The 25,002-nt window shown below is 43.1% G+C and overlaps 1 protein-coding gene across 1 annotated transcript; it reads right to left on the bottom strand.

Moving 5' to 3' along the window:
- Positions 1 to 883: 883 nt before the first annotated feature.
- Positions 884 to 24,486, bottom strand: MAL2 (mal, T cell differentiation protein 2). Its single transcript, XM_008143370.3, has 4 exons — positions 24,248 to 24,486; positions 9,848 to 10,018; positions 5,713 to 5,868; positions 884 to 3,190 (listed from the first exon to the last, which is right to left on the bottom strand). Exons 1-4 carry the CDS (start codon positions 24,377 to 24,379, stop codon positions 3,119 to 3,121), a joined length of 531 nt encoding a protein of 176 aa, XP_008141592.1. The 5' UTR covers positions 24,380 to 24,486; the 3' UTR covers positions 884 to 3,118.
- Positions 24,487 to 25,002: the final 516 nt, after the last annotated feature.

The following is a 25,002-nucleotide window of genomic DNA, read 5'->3' as shown; positions in this document are numbered from 1 at the left end:
TTCCCAAGTATGTAAAATGTACTTAGACTGCCCTCTGCTGGTTGAATGGAAGAACAGCTAAAAGTAATGAACATGGGTTTTACATTGCATGCTCTTTGGCCATTCTGAATTTAATAAAAATGGAAATTATCAAGTGACCAAAACAGAAAAACAGCTGAATTCATGCTATGTCGGATAAAGAAAGAGATTATATCCCAAAGAAGCTGCAAAATGTAACTAGCACATATTTTTAGCAGGAGCCAGGGGAGTACCAATGGGATTGGATTTTAAGGACGCCTGATCAAGCAAAGAACGTAAGACTGGATGAGAAAGAATTCCTTACCCCCAGCCAGATGGTGCATACTCCTAGCTGAACTGCGAAGGAACACAGTGGAAGAAGGTGAGTTCTTGGTTATGATTTTTAAAAAAGGCCTAAAAGATGACATCATACATGATTGTTACTAAACATTCTTTGGGGGTGTTGGGGGGGAAGGGTCATATGTGAAATCTGGGAAAACTGAGGACTACACAGTCATTAAGCCTGGACTTTGGAGCCAGGATGCTGGGGTTTAAAATCCAGCTTTCCCACTTGCTAGGTACATGACCCTGGGTGTTCCTTAAGGTCTGTTTTACTTCTGCCATCTTTAAAATGAGACAGATGACAGTACAGACCCCATAGAGTTGCCATGATGGAGATTAAATGAGCTAATATTAGAAAAAGATTGCTTAGAACACTGCCAGACATACATTAAGCATTATATAAATGCTTTTAAAATAAAATAGGGTACAAATAGAAACTTCCTTTATAATATTACTTCCAAAGACATACCTCTTTGACCTTTATTAAAGAAAAAAGATTAACTGAATTTGAAAGTGAATTAAATAAAAAAATAGAAGACCAAAAGAGATTATCAAATGAATACTTTATTAGCATAACACTTATAAAATAAATTTCTTTTCATCATGGAGTTACCAGATTTTAAAACCAACCAGCACTTTCTCATTTTTAGAGCTAAGCTCTAGAAAGAAATTCTCAAATGCCATAATTTTTGTTCAAGTGCTTTGCCACACAAGTCACAAATCTAGAACACAATTAATCTGAAAATCTAAGTTTTCACAGTTAGATGAGTTTTAGGCTTGGTTCTTCATGATCGAGAAGCAATCCATTTACAAAGTGCGGTCAAGCAGTTTTGTGAAATCATTTAAGTTAATGCCACCAAGCACGGACCTGTTATACTCTGGAAGATAAAATCTCATGACTAAACCTAGTAGACTAATTAAACAATTCAGACCAGAATGGACTATATATTCTTATGGCACATTTATGACTTAGTAATATACAATTCATAATACAGGTGTAAGTGTGTGGTATGGCGCTAGAAAAACCAAGGAAGTCAGAAATTATAGAATAGATACAGCATGAGTATAAAGTCCTATGACTGATAACCTTTTGCCACATATTGAAACACGTCTTTTATCATTAGAAAAACATCACAAAAGGATTCTAGTAAGATTCCTCCTTCTAGGGGATTAGCACACAGACAGTGTTTGATCATTGATCATGCTACTCATTCAGGATTGTTCTATGCTCCATGAAATCTAACAGCCCGATTTATCCATGGCACTCGTATGGGGTGATTCAGCCACAAAAAGCAAGGGTTGAAAGTGCAGAACAATCACAAAGTCCTCTTTTCCCAGAGGTAGCCCTCTCTGGGCAAGAGATGAGTACCTTCTTTGAAGAGAGTGGGGGGTTGGGGTGGGGAGGTGGGCGGGGCCTGACTTCTCCCACTCAAGCCATTGGCACCTTTCCACAAGCAGGGGCACTACACCACTTTCCTGTGCATTTCCACCAGACACAGGTTTTGTGACGGCTGTTGTTTTAAAATGGATTCTGTGTATCTGTCACCAACGCAGAAATAACACAGATCTCAGGGCTATTTTCAAAACATATCAGAATCTACAACTTTAAGTTATAGTTAATCTACTCAGATTTAACTCAGAAAGTAATGTAAAACATATAAAAAGTTAACTCTTTGGAGAGCTCTATTTGGTAAAGCCTCACATGCCCACACACAAATATTCGTATATTCATGCACAGGGAAAACAGCTGTACTTTGAAGCATAAATAAATCCGGAGTAAGACACAGGTAGCTGGAAACCAATCCCAGTAGTGGTTAATGGTCTGTCTGGAGAGTTTTGCTCAGGTTTTAGGAGACCCTAAGTTTGATTAAGCAACTACTGTTCACTTCATAAATTACTTATTCCTATACTCAGGAAGCTACTTGAATTAGCTAGAAAAACCATTCGCCCCTTCAAGGGTAAGTATTTGACCATTAACACTAAGGCAGTGTGATTACTGCATAAGGAGACTAAATAGTATGTGGTTTCTCTAATTAGCTTTATACCTTTCGGGATCAGTTCCATAACATACAGGACACGTAACTAAGGTTTTACACCAGAGGTCAGCGAACTACAGCTGGCAGACCACAGGCCTACTCCAGCCTGCTTTTGTAAATAAAGTTTTATGGGAACCCTCATTCATTTACATATTATCTATGGCTGCTTTCATGTAGCAACATCAGAGGACAGTGGTTGTGACAGAGACTATATGGGCCACAAAGCCTAAAATATTTACCATTTGGGCTAAGATCTAAAAAGAAATTCTCAAACGCCATAATTTTTGTTCAAATGCTTTGGGCCATGATAGAAAAAGGATGCCAACCTGTTTTACACTGAAAGAGTTCAGTGGGAAGCCTATTTGAAATGTGGGTTGTTTTTTTTTTAGGGAGTTCTATTCTAGTTACCGATCGAAATTAAGGTTCACATGACTTAGCAACTAAACAAAAGAGATACCCTTTTTTTTTCATAAACTATCTTTTAAGACAAATTTTTTTATATGCATAAAATATCTAGGAATAGTGACTTATGTAAAATTAAAGGCCATTTCTCTGTTTAATATCATAATGAAATTAAAAATTCTATCTTTGAAATAAACCAAAACCGTACTTAGAATCTCTCTCCATTTACTAAACACACAGCTTTCGGACTGTTATCATATCTGAACAAAATGGCATCCAAAATGATCAGATGAATGAAGTAACAAATGATACTAACACAGACAGTGCGCTTCTGAGGAGTGTCACGGTCGCCATCTTCGTAAGGCCAGACCCAGACTGCAACCATAACAAGCCGTCGTCACAAAGGCAAAAATCTAAGAAAAGAGAAACAAAAATTCTTATCCGAGTTAGAACACTGACTTGAAGAAGACTGTCCAACCTAAAGATACTTCCAAACTTATGAAAGCCATTCCTATTCATCTCTTATTTTAATCCTCACCTGAGGATATTTTTTCCATTGATCTTTCCAAGAGAGAGTAGAGGGGTAGGGGAGAAGGGAGAGAGAAACATCGATTGGTTGCCTCCTGAACGCACCACCAGGGCTGGGGATTGAGCCTGCAACCCAGATATGTGCCCCTGACCGTTTAGTCCATTGGCCGATGCTCTAACTACTGAGAAATACCAACTAGGGCCATATTCATCTCTTTTTGTTGATTTGTACAACTGTTTCATCTCCTTACACCATTAACCCTTCTTTTAAAGATTCTAGCCTCTTAATAATTTTCTCATTTGAAAACAGCCTTAGGTTGAGCATTTTTGCTCACATACTAGAATCAAGTATTTGTGATACCCCCAATATGATATTCAAAAATTCATTATGAGGTTTCTACTCATATAGTGATCTCACAGCCAAGGAAAGTGCAACTGTCAGGATGTGGGGATGGAGCCGGTTATATCTCTGATACATCTCTAATCCAGACATTGCTGAATGAGAATGACCACTTTTGATATCTATTATTAGGGAACTGGAATTTTCCTCTCTTTAAGGTATATTGAAATAAGAAGAAAAGTGAGGGTTTAAATATAATGTCTCAAATGAATAGATCATACATTTAAATATTAAAACTCAGAGTATACTGGGACTTAATGTGGCACTTCAAGCACTTATGAGGTTTGCTAAGGCAGCTTCACGTAGGAAGACAGAGAAAGGGAAGGATAACACGGACAAAGTCACAGAACAGATTCACACTATGAAGAACATTGAAAACTGAGCTCTTAGGGCAAAGGGATATTAGTGAGAAGTTAGTGATATCCACCGCCAATCAAGTACTTGAGTGCCTATTCTCATGAAAGTAGGATCTTAGAGCAACTACAAAAAAATCAATATGCGGTGACTTCACACATCCAAGGATATAATGAGAATTAACCTGCACCATTGAAAAGGAGGGGATGGAAGTAGTAAAGGAAAATCTACTGGGAATAGATGACTACTAGATGTCAATTCTAAGTCCCTGAACTTTGTGAAATTGTTAAAAATAGTGGTTTCCTAACTGTGATCTTTGGATTAGACAGATCCTATGAAAGTACCTCAGAGATGATGAGGTGGCTCTATGAGAAGGAAAGATGGGCATCATACAAGACCCTCTTTCCACACTTCAGCTAGGGCAGTGGTCAGCAAACTGTGGCTCGCGAGCCACATGCGGCTCGTGAGCTGCGGTTTGCCGACCACTGAGCTAGGGCATGTATGCTTTTACCTTCCACACTTGTTGGGTTTTAAGTAAGATTTCATTAAGTAAAAGTTACTTTTCTTATAAAAGAAAGGATAATAATCACTGACCTATAAGCCTTTCAGAGCCACCTTCAGTCTAGTTCACTGTACACCGTGAACAAACTCTGGCAATCGTAACAAAGTTGGGACAGTAGGTCCTGGAATCCTCAGTCCTCTACCCTTTGAAACCCAGACTCTAGACCTGTGCTGTCCAATAGCTCCTAGTTGCACATGGCTATTTAAACAAATTGTGTATCTGTCACCAAGCACAACGTCTTTCTGCTTTTTATTATTTTTAATTAATATAATTATTAATAAGTAGCAACCATATTAGTGCATATATAGAACATTTCTATCATTTTAGAAAGTTTTATTGGACAGCATAGCTCCAGACATATTTTAAATGGCTACATGGGGAATTTGAATTGTTTATAATCAACCACTTGCTCTATAGTCATATTACTTATCAAGAGATTTCAGGGAATAATTTAGATGCCTGTCACCTTAAAATGACCAATGTCAATACAAAATGATAAACTCATTTAAGAATATGAATTTAGAAGGATAAAACAATTCAAAAAATGTCCCCATGGATGGCATTTCACCTCTATACCATCTACGTGGTGGCTCCCATATTTACCTCCCGACTCACCTGGACTTTCCTCACTGGCAGGAACTGTGCCTAATGCATCCCTGTCCCATCACCTGCCAGCAAATCACCTGCCTCGTGGTAGGCTCTCAGTGAATTCAAATGAATTACAAATAGGTATTGAACACTGAAGAACAAATCTCCCTTATCAGGTCTGAAGTTACAAGAAGTAAAAGGCACAATAATTCTTTCTACAAAGTAGACTTTGTTGTGTAAAGCCAACCACTGCCACTGACTGCTCTAATCTTACATGAATGTCAACCTCTTTGTACTTCAGTTTCATCATCCACAACACCGAGGTAATAACAGTACTTTGCTCAACTTTGCTCATAGTATTGTACAGATAAATGGCTATTATATGTTTAATGCTAACAGATATATTTTTTAAAAAAACAAAAACTACTGTTGCCTGAGGAGTTACTTGGAGACCTTGACAGTGGAAGGGAAGTGTGGGTAAGGTGTAGTCATCAAACACTTACTGTAGCTGCTACGTTTATGTTATACTGGTTATTACTCAAGAGCGGCTGCACGGCCATGGTTGTATTGCAATGCAGATCGTGCAGGGAGGTGGCTGCTGCTTCCAGTAAAAAGGCTCCAAAGTAGAAGACGAACACTGTAAAATGGTAAGCAAAGTCCTGAAAGAGGAGGGAAAGGAGAGATGTCTACAATTAAAAATAATAATCTGTATTTTTTCTGTTCCTTATTTCAATGATGTTTAGGTTCAGGAAGATTAGAACATTGAATTAATCTTGAACTACATTAACCATTTCTTTTGGCTGCTTTAGCAATGTCCAGCTATTAGAATCCAAATGAAAACCAACTGCCCCAATGTAACTGGTGCAGTGGCAAACCTTCTGGCCTATTGAGTTTTATAATAAAGTATATAATTTTTGTTTATATTAAGGTGCCATAGAGATCAATTTTAATTAACATAACATAAAGAGGAATAACATATGCTGTCCTTAAAATGTAAGTAAAATGGCATTTAAGTTATAGCTATTATATAATAACTATTTAATAAGATCTATTGCTGCAATATAATTATATACACATTTTATGATTAAGCAATTATTTTTATCTATTAGATTGTCACACTATACATTAAAAGATACAGAAGACCTGTGAAATCACAAAATTCAATATATCTCCCAACATTCTAAAAAAACCCAAAATCATATACTTTTACAAAAAGTACAAGAAATTTTCATATAAAACTCAACTGTTATTAAGCTATTGCTGGCATTAATGTAAAGCACAACTGTACTAAAATTCACATCATCTTACCTGAATAGATCAACATCAGATATTTTACATTCATTATCATTCATCCTTACAACATCTATTATCTTCAGTTTATGCATAAGAAATTTTTTTTTTTTTTAGTTAAGTGACAGTCTTAAAGCCACACAAAGATGAACCTTGGGAGGGAGAACTCAAGCCCACATAGGTCTGTCTGTTTCCAGAGTCCAATTTTTATTTATCACATATTATATTTTTATTTCACCATTTCTACCAACACTAGAAATCTTGGCAAAAAATTCTAGAGACATCTACCAAGCATACTAATTTAATCTCAATATCAATAAAAGCTAGAGGCTATAAGTATTTTAGTTGATATGCTAAACAAATACTTCTAGAAAATTCCTTATCAAAATGCACTCTTGCTTCTTTCATGACTGATATATAGGCAACATTAAACCATTATCACAGGGGGAAACAATTATTTTTTCAGCAATTAATGTCTAACAGTTCTAGAATGTAGCAATTTAAGATTGTTAACGTCTGGTGACAACACTATGATATGCATGGCTCAAAAATTTTCCTGGCTGAGAGAGTACAAGGTTTATTACAAAACCTATCAAAAGCGACCAGGTAGTCAAAAAGAGTACGTTGAAAATCTCAAAAGAGGAGGAAAAAAAAAAAAAAAAGCCATTTCTAAACATGGCAAGCATTTAAGTATGGACTAGTCCGCTAAACACAGACAAAACAAATCACAGGATAACCTTTGTTGGTGACTTATAGACTGGTAGGTCTTTCTAATTTCTTAGGAAACCTAATAAATTCAAAAGGGTATGAATGACTGTATTCAATACCAATGATAAAGCAATATGAACAAAAAGGAAAAGGATGGTATAGACATATGTCTAATAAAATCAGGAGTGTTACTGGAAAAATATTTAAACATTGATGAGGAATATGCTTTGACCAATTAGAAAAGATGCTGGGCCCTGCAGGATCCTGGAGACTCAGTACTTATCCAATAATTAACACATTAGTTGCTGGGCTGGTGGAAGGTCCCAGAGGACGGGCTAGGGTGATGAAGGTCACAACCATTGGGAAAAGGCAGTAGGTTGTGGCAATGACTGTATTAACTAGTACCAAAGCCGCGGTAGGGCTATACTGGTTCACACTGGTCGAATACCAACCTTGAGCCTGATACTACAATAGCCTGGTGGTGCTTACCAATATTAGGGACTATGGATTCATTCATACATATTATGGGAAAGCCAGGCATTTAGAAAGAGGAGATTAAGCATCTACCTGTAACTTCAATAGGGACCTTTGATCTTCATCGCTTGAGCAATTACTAGAAATATTTTCTCATTAATGAGACATTAAAGCAAAAAGGTCAGAGCACACTGCACCAGCAGCCCAAGAAACTCAAGGACTCTGAGATTTCTGGTGCAAGCCTCAGCATGTCTGAGGAATGACGATTACTGATCTCTTCCTATGAACCAGACACAGAGCTGACCACTTTATAATATAGTACATTAATTCCGTGATTCCTTCATAGCATCTGGTGAGGTAGGTATGATTATTACCATTTTATAGAGGAAGAAAGTGAAATTTATAGGAGGTTCACTATTTTGCCTGAGGCTACACACTTACCAAGCGAACCAGATCTACCCTCGAACGAAGCCTGCGTGTGACTGTCACTGCTGCCACACTTCCCCCTCAGCTTTGCACTAACCCCGGCCCTTTGGTTTAAGGCAGGCAGCCACAGTCACTAGACTTCGCTGTTGATAACACTTGGGATGACAGCCCTCCTCATGCTCTACAAATAAGACAAGAACAAGTAATTTTCCTCTAACAGCTGTCCTAAAGCTGCTGAGTAAAATGCTGCTATACTTGAAAGGGACACATACAACACCAGACTAAAGGCCTGACTTACGTTTCTAAACACCCTTGTGGGATGGGAACCAAAGGAAGGATTCGTCATGAACTTTCTGAGAGCATGTCCACCACGGATTGAAATTCATGCTCCACTGGGCCATTCTGAGATATGAGAGAATGAATAACCACAAGCATGAAAGAGGCGCCCCCGTGTTACAAGAAAAAAGTGAAATATGTTGATCCAATTGAATGGTGTTGTAATGTTAAGAATTGTGCTGGTTGCAAATTCATTTCTTAAAACTTACCAATTCTTGATCTTGTAGCACAGGAATCGAAAATGCAGGCAGTATTTCATTTTGTTGTGCTTTTGTTTTATCGCGCTTCTCAGGTACCGTGCTTTTTACAAGTTGAAGATTGTGGCAACCCCGAGTTGAGTATTTTTGCACCATTTGGCACTGCATTTGTTCACTTCATGTCTCTCCGTCACAGTTTGGTCATTCTCACAATATTTTAAACTCTTTCATTATTATATTCATTATGGAGAGAGAGAAACACTGATTGGCTGCCTCCTGCATGCACCCTACCAGCAATCTAGCCTGCAACAGAGATATGTGTCCTGACTGAGAACTGAACCAGCAACTTTTCTGTGCACTGGATGATGCCCAACCAGCTGAGCCACATCCACCAGGGCAAGATCAGTGATTTTGGATATTACTAGTACTATTGTATTAGTGCTGGGGTGCCATAAACTGCATCCATATAAGATGACAGACTTAATAAATGTTGTATGCTCTGCTCTGGCTGTATCTCGCTCTCTCCCTATCCTCTGGCCTTCCTTTTTCCATGAGACACAAGAATATTAAAATTAGGCCAATTAAAAACCCTCACATTTTTAATCAATAAAGTATTTTTTCAATTAAGGGCACATACATTCTTTTATTAGCCATAATGCTATTGCACACTAAGTAGTGCGAATATAACTTTTATATGCACTGGGAAACCCCAAAATTTGTGTGACTGGCTTGGTTGCGATATTCGTTTTATGGCAGTGGTCTGGACCTGAACCTGCAACATCTCCCAGCTCTGCCTGTAAATATAAAACATCGCCCCCCTTTTGTTCCTAAATATTCGGAGAGTAGGATATATAGCTGCTTGTTTTCTGAAAAGAATAAATATGTATTTAATATCTGAAACAGAAATCAGTGGAAAATTTCAAGATATATGTCACAGAACCTGTCAAAGGCATCTGTTCAATAACTACAATCCAATTTATTTGTTGTGTGAACTGTGAGCAAAGGTCATCTAACTCATAAAGGAGCAACAGAAAGATTGCTCCGCTCTATCAGCACAGGGATCTCTCAAGCTGGGCAAAGCAGGCGCTGCTGCCTGACCTTTTCTCTCCCACTAGCGGCGATACAGAACAGAAATCAGGCATTTTGGGACAGAGTGAGATAGTTATGTTTCCCACATTTCCCTGAAAAAGACGTAAAAACCCCTTACCAGGAAATTCCAGTTGGCATCGATCTGAGTCACCATGCCAGAGAGGAACACTCCCAGGAAGAGGAGGGAAAGGGTAAAAGCCGTCACAGACACGAACATGACCCATCCTTGGAGCAGAGGTAGAGGAACATTGGAGGAAGCAACCAAAATCCAGACGAGTCCCCCGAACAGCTAAGGGTAAAAAGAAAAATGGCAGTAAGTTTGGGCAACGGAATAGAACGCGTGTTCATCATTCTTACCATGACTCTTGCTTCTCCCCAGGCCCCCACACACACTCGCACATCCCCACCCCATCCTCTTTATCAGGATGTGAGATGCCTTCTTCCCTCAGGTGCCAGCCCAGCACTTTTACTCGCAAGCCCGATCCGACTGCACACTTGTTTCTGCACCTGCCTGCATGGGCTCTCGTCCTCAGCCCGCGAACAGGCCCCTAAACAGATTTCCTTTGACCTGCTGCCTTTCTAACCACTGCCCTCCTAAGTATTTCCCTTTTCAGTAACCATTTTTATAAATTCATCTTTGTTTGGTCTCCACCTCTTCTTGGTGTTACTCTTCAAACCACTGGGCAGTGGCTCTGCTCTCGCCACGTCTCAGAGTTTTATCCGTAAAGATCAGCCATAACTTTCTACCTCGTCACTTTTAATGGCCATGTTTCAGCCCTTACCAGGGAATTGTTGTTCATGTGAAATTACTGCCTCTATAGAGAGTAAAAGTTTCAGCTGTCGTACATAATGGTAACCAATAAAATACACCATCACCTATTGATACTCTCCTACGTGCTGGGCATGGAAATAGGTACTTTAGGTCAGTGGTCGCCAACCGGTGGTCTGCAGACCACTGGTGGTCCGTGAGGTCCGAAAGGTTGGCGACAGCTGCTTTAGATAGTCACAGACCTAATCTAATACATACCCACTGCCCATCAGGTGCTGTGCCAGGTTCTAGGAGTTAATGGTAAACAAGCTACACTTGGTCTCCACCATCACAGAATTCACAGTCTCTCATAGCAAAAAGCCAATTATGCAAGGGATTAAAATGCTACTTCGTACACTTCAGAACTGGGCAAAATCTGAGCGTTGCGGGTCCACACAATGAGGGCTCTAAATCCAGATTTGAAAAGTCAGAAAATACTCGCTGGAAGCAACAACCCAAAGAACAGGGCTGGTGGGGAGAAGGAGGGTGAAGAGGAGGCTGATCCAGGGCAGGAGGTGAGTCTTGAGAGGACCTGGTGGGAGCTGAGAGCGCCTGGGGAGCTGGAGACCCAGCTGAAGGTCAGGTGAAGGCATGAACCACACCCACGGGCAACAGGAGGCCACAGATCATCTTGAGCAGGAACTAGCATGACCAGATTCGCCTCTAGAAGTTTCTCTCTGGCTAGAGCAGGCGTCCTCAAACTACGGCCCGCGGGCCACATGCGGGTGTTTTTGCCGTTTTGTTTTTTTTTACTTCAAAATAAGATATGTGCAGTGTGTATAGGAATTTGTTCATAGTTTTTTTGAAACTATAGTCCGGCCCTCCAACGGTCTGAGGGACAGTGAACTGGCCCCCTGTTTAGAACGTTTGAGGACCCCTGGAGAGTGTGACACAGACTGGAGAGGAATGGATGGAGCTGGAGACCGCACAAGAGACTGTTATAACAACAGAGTATAAACCAGACTTGGGGCACTGATTGCACGTGAATAGACAAAATTTTAAAAAGTAGACAGGATGCTTAGTGGATCAGATGTGGGCATGACAGCAAAAGATCAGACACGGAAGATACTCAGCTTTCTGACTTGGGCAACTAGGAGTGAGAGAGAGAAGACAGGGGAGAAATGGTTAGGGGGTGAAGACGGTACGTTTCGTGAATCTAACAGCGGCAGTCTCCTCCACACTACCACAAAAGCCATTACGGCCAGGCATCCTTGGCAGGGCATGCCGGGACCCTTAAGGATCTAACCTGTCTTTTACATCCTTGTCTCTTGTCACTAAGCCTCTCACATTTTACACTACAGAAAAAAAACAAAACCCACAGTCCAAAGATAAAGCTCTTTCATGTCTGAGTGGCCTGACCTACGCTGGCCAAGAATGTCCCTCCCTCCCCCTCGTGTATTTGAGAAACTCTCATTCACAGCTCATCTGGGATAGCTCATGATCCAAAAAGGCATTCGTTCCAGAGTCCCACCCATGCTCAGGAACCTCTGTCCTCTGGGCACGCTGGTTACTGTGAACGTGTTACACTGATGAGAAACACTGTAACTGAATGTCCTGGCTTCCAGTCCAGTCACATTATCAGACCTGCTTGGCAGCCATGTGCCTCCACATCTGAAGCCATTTATTAGTCTGCGGGATAATCCTTTCCTAACTGTCAGGCCTTATGCTAGATTTGTAAACACAAAAATCTAGGCTATATACCTGCCCCGAACACGGACAGGCCACTGGGAATCAACCCCACCCTCACCTGTGGCCTCCCACACCCACAGATGACACACAGAAGTATGAGTACCTGGCAGGCACAAGGCTCTTACATATTTGCTCAGTGAACAAATAAATGCCTAGTGCCCATAGAAGAACAGTTGGAGTTCTAGATATTAAAAACCAACAATCATCTATGTCTCGCTTCTTAAGTATCTCTAGACAATATCCCAATTGCACAAGCCATTGAAAGTTAAAAACACAAGCTTTAATTCAAGTTTCTAAAAAAAAAAAAAAAAAAAAAGGCCCAGTTATATAATTCATGACTACTTTGAAAAACATTTTGAAAAGCATAATAACTTATCACTTGAGCAATGATAAAGCACCAGCCTAATAAATTTCTAATTGTGGTGATATATCTTAAGTCCTACTATCAAATCAAGCACGAACAACCAACCCAGACAGTTTTATGAAGTAAATCTAAGTCATGAATATTAATGCATATTAAAAAATTTAAACACAACTTTATTAGTAAGCTATGAAAGATACAGTGATCCCGGTAAAATATTTTCTACTCTTCATACTGTTTAATAAATATTTGATGGTGATAAGATCTTCAAATCTCTTGTTGGTTTGTGTGTTTTTTTTCCCCTCAACCTTTTCTTCCTGGTAGCCTTTTCTTCCTCTTGCACTGCAAATAACCCATATTACTTTAAATACTATTTAAGGAATACATCATTACTAGCTATCTAGTAATTCATTTATTGAGAAGGTACAAATACCAAGTGTAATCAAGAACAATGGGCCATTGTTTATTAGGGGCAGGCAGACTCAAACAGATGGGCATAATTATATGATATAGGAACTGTGATAAATTGACACCACCGAAGAAGAGAGTATCTGATCCCTTGGAACTAAACATAATATTTTGGAAAACTGGACAGGACCTCAAACAGGGCAGCCTCAAATCTACTGCCAGGCACTACAGAAGGATAGTCCAGAAAAAAAAAAGAAGAAAAAAAAAGGGCAAGGCTCTATCTACAGCAGCTCCAAACAAGGGGGAAATAGACACCAGTAAATCTGATTCAGAAGCAGATTGTGGAGCGAGCTATAAAAAGAGCTCCACACAGCGTGCTCCGGAGGCTGGAGAGGAATATGCTGGGAGGACTCTGGGCGGCAGGCGGGGAGGCAGGGTTAGAAGCAGGTTTTCCAGGCAAAGCAGGGCTTTGACAGGGGATGCTAATGTGACACAAGGAACATGAATTGTTCTTGTCATACTCAAAATTATAGCCCTTCCCACACCTCAAAGGCTTGGAAAGGAAGTGCAGTGCCTACGTGAAAAGAACAGATTTCAGCTACCCATCTGTGGTATGTGTGCTGATGGGCAGGTAGGGAGGAAGGCACATGAATAAGCACAGACTGCATCCCTCGGCCAGAGATCCTGGGGAGTTCAGATTTAAGTCCCGCTCACCACAGTAGCTCTGGAAGGGGGAGGATGGGCCCGAGAACATAATTAAGCCTGCTCTGGAGATCCCGCCTGCCTCGCTGTAACACTATCACACAGGCGTCACTAGGGCCTTGACACAATTATTTCTTCCCTTCCTCCTGGTGTCCTTTTGCCAAAAGCAACCTTTGCTCCCGAGCTTCCCAACCTGGTTCCCCCTTAAAAAATTCTTTCAAGCCCTCAGTGGGTAGAGCGTGGGCCTGTGAACGGAAGAGTCCCAGGTTCAATTCCGATCCAGGGCACATGCCTGGGCTGTGGGCTCGATCCCCAGTGGGGAGCGTGCAGGAGGCAGCCAATCCGTGATTCTCTCTCATCATTGATGTTTCGGTCTCTCTCTCCCTCTCCCTTCCTCTCTCTGAAATCAATAAAAATATATTTTTAAAAAATAAAAAATAAATTCTTTCAATGACATTACTGATGAGCGACATATTCTCTTCATCTAATTCTGGGCATTGCCAAGCTCAGAGTATTTACCAAACACACGGTCACCGTCAGCGTTCTGTTCAGTAGATGTCACTCTGGAGGAGCCTTGTTTTCAGAGATGAAGAGCAGAGCACAAAAATGGTTCCAGTCGGAGGGAGACCAGCTGATAAGAGTCGTGGCAACTGCAGGCAACACCCACTGCGAAGGGTGGGAGGCCACGTCGCCCATGCTGTTCTCATCCTGGATCCAGAACCACGTGCTGACTTCTTGTCTGTCACTGCCTTTCACTGCTCTCTGGTGTCCAAAATTGTCTGACTATGTATAAAACTCCCAAGTGTATCACATTTTTCAAAACTTGTTTTTTTTCCAGGTTTACTGAGATACAACTGAATGCAGCACTCACTACAGGTTAAAGTGTCTGGCATAGTGATTTGACTTACGTTGTGAAAGATCACCACGGCAAGTGATCATCCATCCTCTCACACCAAATGCATCACGTTCTGAAATTTCTCTCAGGAACCAAGTTGGGGCTCATGATCCTGTGCCTCAAGCTCTAACTAAAAGACACCCCGACTCGCAGGTCATGCAAAGGCAAAGGTTTCCTAGAAGTAGCTGTCAGCCTTCCCTGTGGCTGTTCCCTAACCTTCCGAGCTCCACTTTAGGTGCACCTGGACACACCTTAAGTGCTCAATTACATTCTGAGTGCAGTTATTAAACTGCTACATATCCCAAAAAGAATGCTCTCCTTTGTGGCTTAGCATATACTTCTCACTTTAGTTTGGTGCCTGCAGGCCAGAAGGGTGAGACTTGGCTGCTGCCTTCCCTCAGGAAAACTGTGCAAGTACTCACTCACCCCCACATCACACTGACCTGAGCCCTCAGTGTTGGAGTTAAAATGTGTTTCCACTAGAAACTCTGGGCTGATAAAACACATGAGCCCTGGGGAAAGTAAGGAATTGAGCAAACAGCGACTCTTGTAATTCTGGCTGGAAGGACTACAGACTTCTCAATTTGTCTCCTATTTGGATGGTATTCTTATGTCTCCAAAGGATTCTCTTTGCAAATACCCCTTTTCCTTTCAAAGGTAACTTATTTCCTAATAGCATTCATTCATTCATTCATTCATTCATTGTTAATCCTCATCCGAGGACATTTTTTTTCCATTAATGTTTCAGAGAGAATGGAAGGAAGGAGAAAAGACAGACAGAGAGAGAAAAACATCAATGCTAGATAGACACATCCATTGGTTGCCTCCCACACAGGGTCAGGAATCCTCGAGCCTGCAGTCAAGGTATATGCCCTTGACTGGATTCGAACCCATGACCCTTCAGTCTGCAGGCCAACACTCAACCACTCAGCAAAACCAGCTAGGGCTCTAATAGCCTGCTTTTAAACATGCCCTCCGACACCTTAGCTAATAGTTTTCAGACCAATTTGACACCTTCATCTTAGTATACTCTTATTATTCATCAAGTAAACGGGCCAATTCTGACTCTGACCTATTTTCAGTCAATGTTTGGAATGAGAACAGGGTAAGGTAAGTGAATGTGAAGGTATAAAGGACTGTTCAACTTCCCTGAAGGAAAAATACTTCATTATTTAGAATGTTCTGTATATAACATATAACCCTCTCTTTTCAATTCTCCTACTACTTACATATTGGGTAGTTCATCACTTTATAGCAGTGAAAAATCAACAACCCAGCAAGCCTAGAGGGAAAAAAAAATATCTCCCAGTCTGGCTTATAGAGTTAGTTTGAGTAAGAGGGTGAAGCTAATGAGGATAACAAAAACATTCGCTAGCATTTATGGAGCTCTTATGTTCCATGCAATGCTGTGTTTTATTTGTACCAATCTAATCCTCACAGATAATTACCATTCCCATTTTATAGATAAGTTAATTGAGGTAGGGAGCTATTAATAACCTGCCCTAACTTACAGTTAATAAATGTTAGATCTGGGATTTGAACCTGGCAATTGGCTTCCAGAGCTTATGATCTCAATATTATGCTGTTTTGCCTCTCCCAAAGCTTAGCATTCATTCTAGAGCAGGGCTTCTATCCTTTTGCCATAGATTGGCTTGGTTGAGGGAGGAGGGGAGAAGGTTGATTCCCTGAAATGATATCAAAATGGGTAGATAAGTGCAGAGTAATTTTTCTGAGGACACAATCCACAACTTTCATCAGAATCACGAAGGGATCTGTGGTGCCCTCCAAAAGTTCAGAAGACCTTATAGACTCAATAACCCCTCCTATTTTAATGGGTGCTTATTTATTGGGTACCTATAATGAAACAACATGGTTAAGGAACTGGTTAATATGTTCGACAATCGATCCCCTGGTAAACAGAGGACCTACAATGAATTCCATTTAATACACAAATTGTATTCCAAAAGTTTTTGTGTGTGTGTGTGTGTGTGTGTGTGTGTTTTTTTTTTACAAACTGGGAACATATTTTAGTCAACAGATAAGATACAATAACTGACAGATGTGTTTACAAGGTAGCCCATGAAAGTAAATTCATTCACAATGTGACTGCAGTCAAGTGGTAACAGAACTAGAGAACACAGCTGCCTACCTCTCTCTCCAAGTTCACCTGGTCCCTGAAATGCTCCTTTCCCTACCACCCTTTGTTTTGTTTGTGTGTTGTTGTTTTTTGTTTTTTCACTCTGGCCTATTTCTTATCCCCTGCACACAGAGTCCATTACACTGGTCATGCTGCCATCAACATTTTGCTGGATAACTAAATTCCATGTATTCTAGAAAGATACAATGTCTTCCAGAAAAATTTCCATGGCTGGGTGCCATCCCTTGATGCTGCCATGGTTACTGATGTGTGTATCCTCCAAGCTTACAACCACTGGTTTGAAATCCTGGGCACACACATGTGTTTCACTCACTGGATTGTGCAGCCAGAGTGGTTGACCTCACCTTAAGCATCTTGGAACCTAGGGCAGTGCTTTCTACAGAAGATGCTCCATTGCACTCAACTTGAAATGAATGGAAACCAACCAGCATGTGTAACGAGTGGTTCCAGAAGTAAATGCTCCAGAAGTGCAGGTGGGGATGCCAGGAACACACTGCTGTCTGAAGCCTAGCTCACCTCCTGGCACATGGTGGGTATTCGAAAATAGGCATGAATCTACTGAAGCAGAAACATGTACCTCTCAATTTTCAAGTTATCATTGGCAACGCCTATCACCTGGTATAAGATCTCAGAAGACTAGAGTGGAAAATTATGGAGAAGTTGGCACCTTTTGCTAGTTGAGCTCATGACACCTCCTTTTCAATCTTCTTCAGGCCCCAAATTTGTTCAATTTACCTATTCTGCTGCAATTGCCATTGGAAATTATGCCTTACCGCCCCCCCCCCCACCCCCTCCTGCTCTCTTCTATTAATCCCCATCTGTTCTCCCACCATGCTGACTTTCATCCAAACTGGTCCTGGACTAGTCCTGGTACAGTTCTGAATTAGAGGTACAAGTGAGCAGGGGTTTTTGTTTTAATCAGGGAAAGAAAAACAATATAAGTCTTGGGAAGCAATGAGAAATCACATATATAAAAGAGGCCTAGGTATAAAATAGCCTAACGCAAAAGAGGTTTTGCTTTTCAGATTTACATTGGAAAGCTTTAGAAATATGTTTGAGGATGCTATAAAGGATTATACTTTCATCCTCCCCATGTGACCCAAACTTTCATTTTGGTTTCTTAAATAGCTGATGCTCACCTTGTAATGGAAAGCACATACTATACGGGAGAAATATGCTCTGGCTCCTTTTTATTCTTGTTTAAAAATTCCCTTGATTTTTAAAATCCTCTTTTGGTGTTTGTTGGTAACTAGTTATCCCCAAGGTTTAAAATGTTCATGCATGCCAGGGCCCTGATGTCAGCAAGAACTGTGCAAAGCATACCTCTTTCCTGCCTTTTTATCTCCCTCCTTTCTGAAAACTATTATACAAAAGTTAAGAATGTCACGTATGGTGCCTATGAAAGGACATGGCCCTTTTCATATAAAATAGGACACAGGAAACTAGGTCAAACTACAAATTCCTGGAGAAGAATCAAGACCTTTGAAGAATCGGACAGGACTGAAGAGGGCTGCCCTTCTCCGCTCCAGCCAATTTCTCTAGAATATTTCCACACACTGTGCAGTTTGCCCTACAGAACAATCAAGGTGTGTCTGTTAAGTCCTGCAGGTGCTAGGTATTGGTACACCAACTTGGTCCTTTATCATTCCAGTCTTTTCTATTCATCCATATCAGTAAGCAGATAAGCCATGTCCATGGCACCTACTACCAGGTACAACATTTCTATAGAGCTCCACAGAACAAATCTCCTCTCCTTGACCTTTTACTTGGGAGCTCAAGGTCAAGGTTTTACGCAACTTGGTTTAAAGTTTTCCATACTTCAGTTCCTCACATTTCTTACCGGGCTGCCAGTTAGGGCCAATGACTGCTGAAAATAATCCCTGTAGGGGCCATTGGTTTATTTCCATATGAAGTTTTAAAGACTCTTTTTTCACAGGGATGAAGATGCGTAACTCAGAGGCAAAGGAAAAGTCTTACCTATAGAATGAAATCCCTTTTAGAGAGGGACCCATATCCAGGGCTAGCCCCTCTTCTCTCCTGCAAACATACAATTTCCCTTTGCAACTAAAAATCTATTTTCTAGACAAGTATATGGATCTAAACACTCATGTGTTAGTCCAACTAAAGTCAAAGCTTTAGGTTGAAGGGAACCTGAAATCCCTTCCATAGATTTACCTGCATGACTACACAAGCTCCACAGCTCCTCCCCCGCCCACAATAATTCCTCTGAGTGACAGTTTGCAGTTTGGTGTAATATCTCTTCAGGACATGTCAAACTTCACATACTTGCTAGACCTCCTAAACCTCAAATCTCTCTCTTCTCTGCTTCTTTCCATTGTCCTACTTCAGGGTCTCGTCATCCTTCATCCAAATCACTGCCATCAGCCCCTTTCCTGACCTCACAGCCTTCGATCTCCCTCCTTTCTAACCAAACTTCACCACACAAAGATGTCTAAAACACAGGCTTGGTCAGGTCTACCCCTGTCCTTCAGCAGCTCCCCATCACGGACAGAATACCTTCTCTGCCTTGGCCTATCATTTCTCAGCAAATCAACAATGTGAACCTTACCTGCCCTTTTCCCTTCTTTTCCTGCCACCTTCCCATCAGTCATGTAAAAACAGACAGAAAATCCTAACCATTGCCAGAACTTTCATACCATGGCCTTTCTTACCTCTGGGGTTTGCTCATGCCCTCTTTCTCCCTGGAAAGCTCTTTCCTGCTTTTTCTGTCTATCGAAGGTCTACACTTCATTTAAGGCTAAACTCAAATGATACCATTCCATGAAAGCCGCCTCTGCAGTGGCCAGATGTTCTCTACCCTGTTTACCAATTGTGTTTTTCATAACCCACTTTTATCACTTCAAACACAGCACTGTATTTCTTCCTTGACTTTATACTTCACTGTACAGGAATTTCTTTTCTGGGCAGGAGCTATGTTAATCATCCTATTCCCAGAGCATGAAATAGGGCCTGATGCATACCAGATCCTTAATTATTTGTTGAATAAATAAAAATTATTGTGGCATCCAAAAACACTACAGTTAGAAGCATGTGAATAAGAGTCCTAAAGTATTTCCCATAAAGAGAAATGTTAATGAATATCTCAGGGGACGTAGATGGTTCTTTAAACACGGAAACTGTAAAACACTGAATTCAATAATGACCTTTGTTCTTTTCGTGTTTAAAACTGTTATGTTTGATCTTTCTTGTACATTATACAAGGTAAGCTATTTGAGTACAGAGACCTGAAATATCTCGTTCAGCCTAATGTTACAGATGCTCTAATGTCATTTTCGTATAAAGAGACCAGCCAGGAAAATGTTTCTCTGTACTTCACTTCCCAAGCTCACGTCTTTCTTCCCTGAAAGGTAGGTATTTCTGTACATATCCTCTTAACCAGGTTGTAAGCTCTTTGAGGTGAGGAAGGCAGTATAAGCACCTGTGGGCCCGGAAAAGTGCATTGCACACAGCAGTTAACCAATAAACGCCTGATGAGAAACACCTAACTCAGGAAACACGGAGAGATTTAAAAGTGTTAACTTTTGAAGGTGGTGTTTTTCCTTCTAAACTAAAAGGCTTCACTTTGCTAAGCCAACTTAGTATAAAACACTTTATGGCAAGCATGCATTGGTCGATGTAGCTGAGTACAAAAAAGAGGGGCTGACCACCCCATGGGTGTGAGGTTGCAGTATTCTCTGCCCACGAAGCTAGCACTATAAGTTGCTTTACTCGGTGGTGTTATGCAGGAACTATTTTTATTTTATTTTATTGATTTTTAGAGAGAGGGGATGGGAGAGAAAGAGAAACATGAATGCAAGAGGGAAACATCTATCAGCTGCCTCCTACATGCCCCCCCCCCCCTACCAGGGATCAAACCTGCAACCTGGGCATGTGCCCTGACCAGAAATCGAACCGGCAACCTTTCAGTGTGTGGGATGGCGCCCAGCCAACTGAGCCACACAGGCCAGGGCAGGTGGGCACTATTTGTATCTTCTGAAAGATCTCCCAACAGATGGCTTCCACCTGAGAGATTGTGAATAGAGTGCAGTAAGGGAGATTGGGATTGAATTCTTTCAACAAAGTTACTGGTTAGCGTGAGGACTGAACTCCAAGATTGTGGTTTCATTAGCTTAGTGATGCTGTTTTCACGTGTGAAGTTTCAGACAGCAATAGGACCTAGAGAAATTACCACAGACAAATGAATTTGAAAAGAAGGTTAAAATTAAGAAGATATGTGGAGACATCCAGAAACACCGAAAAGGGCTAAACAATCAGTCCCCAGAAAGATTACCTAGAGCCGTGGTCGGCAAATTGCGGCTCACGAGCCACATGCGGCTCTTTGGCCCCTTGAGTGCGGCTCTTCCACAAAATACCACGGCCTGGGCGAGTCTATTTTGAAGAAGTGGCGTTAGAAGAATTTTAAGTTTAAAAAATTTGGCTCTCAAAAGAAATTTCAATCGTTGTACTGTTGATATTTGGCTCTGCTGACTAATGAGTTTGCCGACCACTGACCTAGAGTTTAGAGCTGCTCCTGGCAAATCTCACATTTAACTAACAGGGTGAGGAATTTGTGAAGAGGAGCCCCCTCAGGTGGAGCCCCTGAAAGGAATCAGAAAACAGAGGGAAATGAAGAAAGCAGGGACCAAGGGTGCTTCAAAAGTTGTTTATTTAGCTCCTATCTGTGCATCTGCTCAGGGTGGGCATCTGCGATAGAGGAGTACCCAGACGGCCTCCATCGCTGCTCTCTGACAGCATGTAAGCCAGTATCTCCACATGGTGCGGGTGGATGAGCGTCAAGGAGCCAAGGTTTGGCTCCAGTGCAGTCTCTTGTTTCTCTAAAGTCACTAGTTTCATTGGACCAGGGGTCCTCAAACTTTTTAAACAGGGGGCCAGTTCACTGTCCCTCAGTTGGCGGGCCGGACTATAGTTTAAAAAAAACACTATGAACAAATTCCTATGCACACGGCACATATCTTATTTTGAAGTAAAAAAACAAAACGGCCAAAACACCCACATGTGGCCCGCGGGCCGTAGTTTGAGGACGCCTGCATTGGACTATTACGGTCCTTTTACTTTTGAGGGGCGTAGGATGGGGAGGAGAGAGGTTGATAATTCAAGCAAAAGAGATAACGGAGGCCTAAGATTTAAAACTATGAAGGTGTTTGGCCATAGTGAAAGTAAACTGAAATGGCTTTTGGAAGGGATTCTGTTCTAGCTAGGTAAGGGTCCCAGGTGTGTTTTGGGGGAAGAAGCCAGTGGATACGAAGAGATTAGAGGAATGAACTGAATACTTCTGAGTCTGGGGTCCCTCCTAGGATGGTCAGTGGTAGAAATTCTAGCAGAGAGAACGCTCATCTGCGAGAGGGAGCTGACTTGTCCACAGAACCCCCCTAAAGGCCCCCTTCAGTGGTTCCCAGCTAGGACTGTACATCAGAACCTCTGGGAGCTTTTAAAAAAAACCTAGCGGACTGCAGGTGCTCCCCCCAGAGATCCTGATTTAATTAACCTGGGCTGGCAACAGTATTTTAGAAGCTGCCCAAGTAATTAAGTGCAACAAGAGTTGAGAACTAACCACTGGGCTAGATAAATAAAGAGAGATGAGGGTAAGGGAGATAAAATAAATGAACGTTTCCCCACTCTTTTCTCCCTCCTCCCAGAATTAGGCCGTGCTTCTGAAAGTGTCACATGTCCACAGGTGATTCTTGAGCTGCAATTTGATTGGTTGGCACATGGATGAGCCTTCTTTGCATATGTACACATATCTAGTTCCTTATATGCATGTTTCTTTACATACTTTACATATATACATATATGTGTAAATACATAACTATATATTTGAATAAATACTAGGAAAAAAAACATAACCAGCATATCAAATTTGAGAATTCACATATATTATTGTTTAGGATGAGGCTAAGGTGGGCACTGAAGTTTAGAGTGTGAGTCTATTGAAGGGAACATTCTGTAAATTCTAGTACAGTACAAGCGGCACGTGGATAGGGCACCAAGTTCTCAAAGAGGTACGCGGTCACCTGGAGTTTGGGGAACATGGAATTAAAAGTAGCCCTGGACCTGCACAACCTTTCTCCCCAGGTCTTCGCTGTTCTCAACGGGTCTCCCTCCGCACAGGGTGCCTGCCGTCGGCACAGCGCCATCCGCTGCCCACGCTTCTCACATGGATGCCTGTGCCTCCTCCAAAGCATTTCGAGGCTTCCAAACTGGGCTCAGAGGCAAACCAGCCTCCCCTCGCCTCGCAGTCACGATCCGATGACTGATGTCATATAACTCACTCATCTCCTTTTTCTGATTCAAATCTGAGCTACACTTAACTTAGCCACCTTCCCTTAATAGGGCAGAAAACCAACGCTCACAAGGTGTCCCAGCCCCGGCAGCACAAAAGGGAAACCGAAGCGACCCAAATCCAGGTTATGCAAACTCAAAAAGGAGAGGGGGGAGAGGGGAGAGCTAGGAAAAGCCCAAACCGAGCAAACAAAACTAGCCCGCAAGAGAGGCGCTGACATTTCACTCTATTTGTACTTCTCAGGGCATGATGCAACTCTGGGTTGCCCAATGTATGTTCGCAAAATTTCCCCCTGGTCCACGACAAGCTTCAAAAGCCCCCAACTCCGTAACATTCCTTGAAAAATGTTCCCGTCTCCAGCCCAGGAAGGCAGCACTCCGAGCCAGGTGACCTCCCCTTCCCTCGGGCCCAGCCAAGTGTGCCGAGGAGACCTGGGTTTGAACAGGTGAACCAGGAAGAAGGGAGGCGCAAAGGGCAAAGGCAGGCAGACAGGAACTTGACAGCTCCGTTTGTACCTTCCCCTCACGTTCTCACGCCCACTCGACTGGAAACTGCCCAGGGCACCTTCCACGCTTCCCTTTCCCCCCCGCCCTGCCTCCTGAGCCCCGCTCCTCTCGCCATGGCAAAGGGCACTCAGAATGGCAAGCAGGGGATGCGCCCAGGTTTTCAGCCTTCCTCCTCTGTTTCCTGTTACCTCCAGCCCCCACCCCGCCTTCCACAGCGTGGCAGCCTCCTGGTCACCAGCCATCGCTACACCTTTGCACCACCCAACAAAATGGCAGGTTAGCAACAGGCAAGGCCGAGAGCGCCTGCTCTGGCTCTAGCCAAGCGCGGCCGCTGGCCAAGCCGCCCGGGGTCTCTGACGGCCCCCGCCTCAAACGCAAACACCCTTCTCCTCTGCAAGTCCCTAAACCTCGGTCCCACCGGGCCACCTGCTCGCCCTCTCGGGGCCATTTCCCTCGCCAGCCGGCGCGCAGGTGCCCGCGGTAACAGGTGCCAGGCGAGCGGGCCCGGGCGACAGCGCCGCCGCCCAGCTTCAGGCGGCGCTGGGACGGTAGGGGACTCCGAAGGGCGCGCAGGAAAGGTCAGGGCAAGGGAGCTGGGGCGCGCGCAGAGGCGGCAGCACGGGGGGCCAGGGATGCCGCGGTCAGTCCCCGCTCCCCAGGCGCGACCAGCGCGCAGGCTGCCCCACTTACAATCTCCAGGCAGACGAAGGCGCCCGAGTAGGTCCGCAGGATGTCGGGGCCAGCGGGCAGGGTGATCCGCGGCGCCGGGAAGGACACGGCGGGGTTCGGGGGCGGCACGCCTGGCGCTCCGCCGGCCGACATGCTGCCGCTCCCGCTGCTGCGTCTCCGCGCGCCGCCGCTGCCGCCCTCCGCCCGCCTCCACTTCCCGGGCTCCCGCCGCCGCCGCCGCCGCCGCTCCGGTCGGCGTGGTCCGCGCGCCGCACGGGAGGGGGCGTGGCCGCGCTACCCTGGGCCTCGTGGGGCCCCGCCCCGTCACGTGGGTCCAGGTGAGCGCGCCACCACCTGGCGCCCGCGCGGGTCACGTGCACAGGTGCAGCCTCCACCTGGCGGGGTTTATCTGCTCCGCTCGCCCGTCTCCTCCGCGTACCAGTGCCCTGCGCTCCTGGAGCCGCTCCACACCCCGCCCCAACGCGGTGCTGCTTAATTTGTTCTTTCCATCCCTTTTCATCGTTTCCACCTGTTCTCTTCCACTGGTCCTCCCCCAACACTCACAAGCTCCCCTACCCGTGACTCGGAAGGTAAAATCAAGGTCACCCAGTCACGCCTAAAAATTGGAGCGGATCTGCTTTAAATGGGACTCTTTTTTAGGTGGGAAGTTTCAAACATCATTAGCACGGTGTCGCGCTGGAGTCAGATGGCTCAGCTCCATCACCTACTGGCAGCGGATGTACCGCAGGTAACTGCTGCTTGGCGCGCCAGTAGTG

Source organism: Eptesicus fuscus, chromosome 19 (genome assembly GCF_027574615.1).
Source record: "Eptesicus fuscus isolate TK198812 chromosome 19, DD_ASM_mEF_20220401, whole genome shotgun sequence".
NCBI lineage: Eukaryota > Metazoa > Chordata > Mammalia > Chiroptera > Vespertilionidae > Eptesicus > Eptesicus fuscus.
This window is presented reverse-complemented; position numbering and strand designations above follow the sequence as displayed.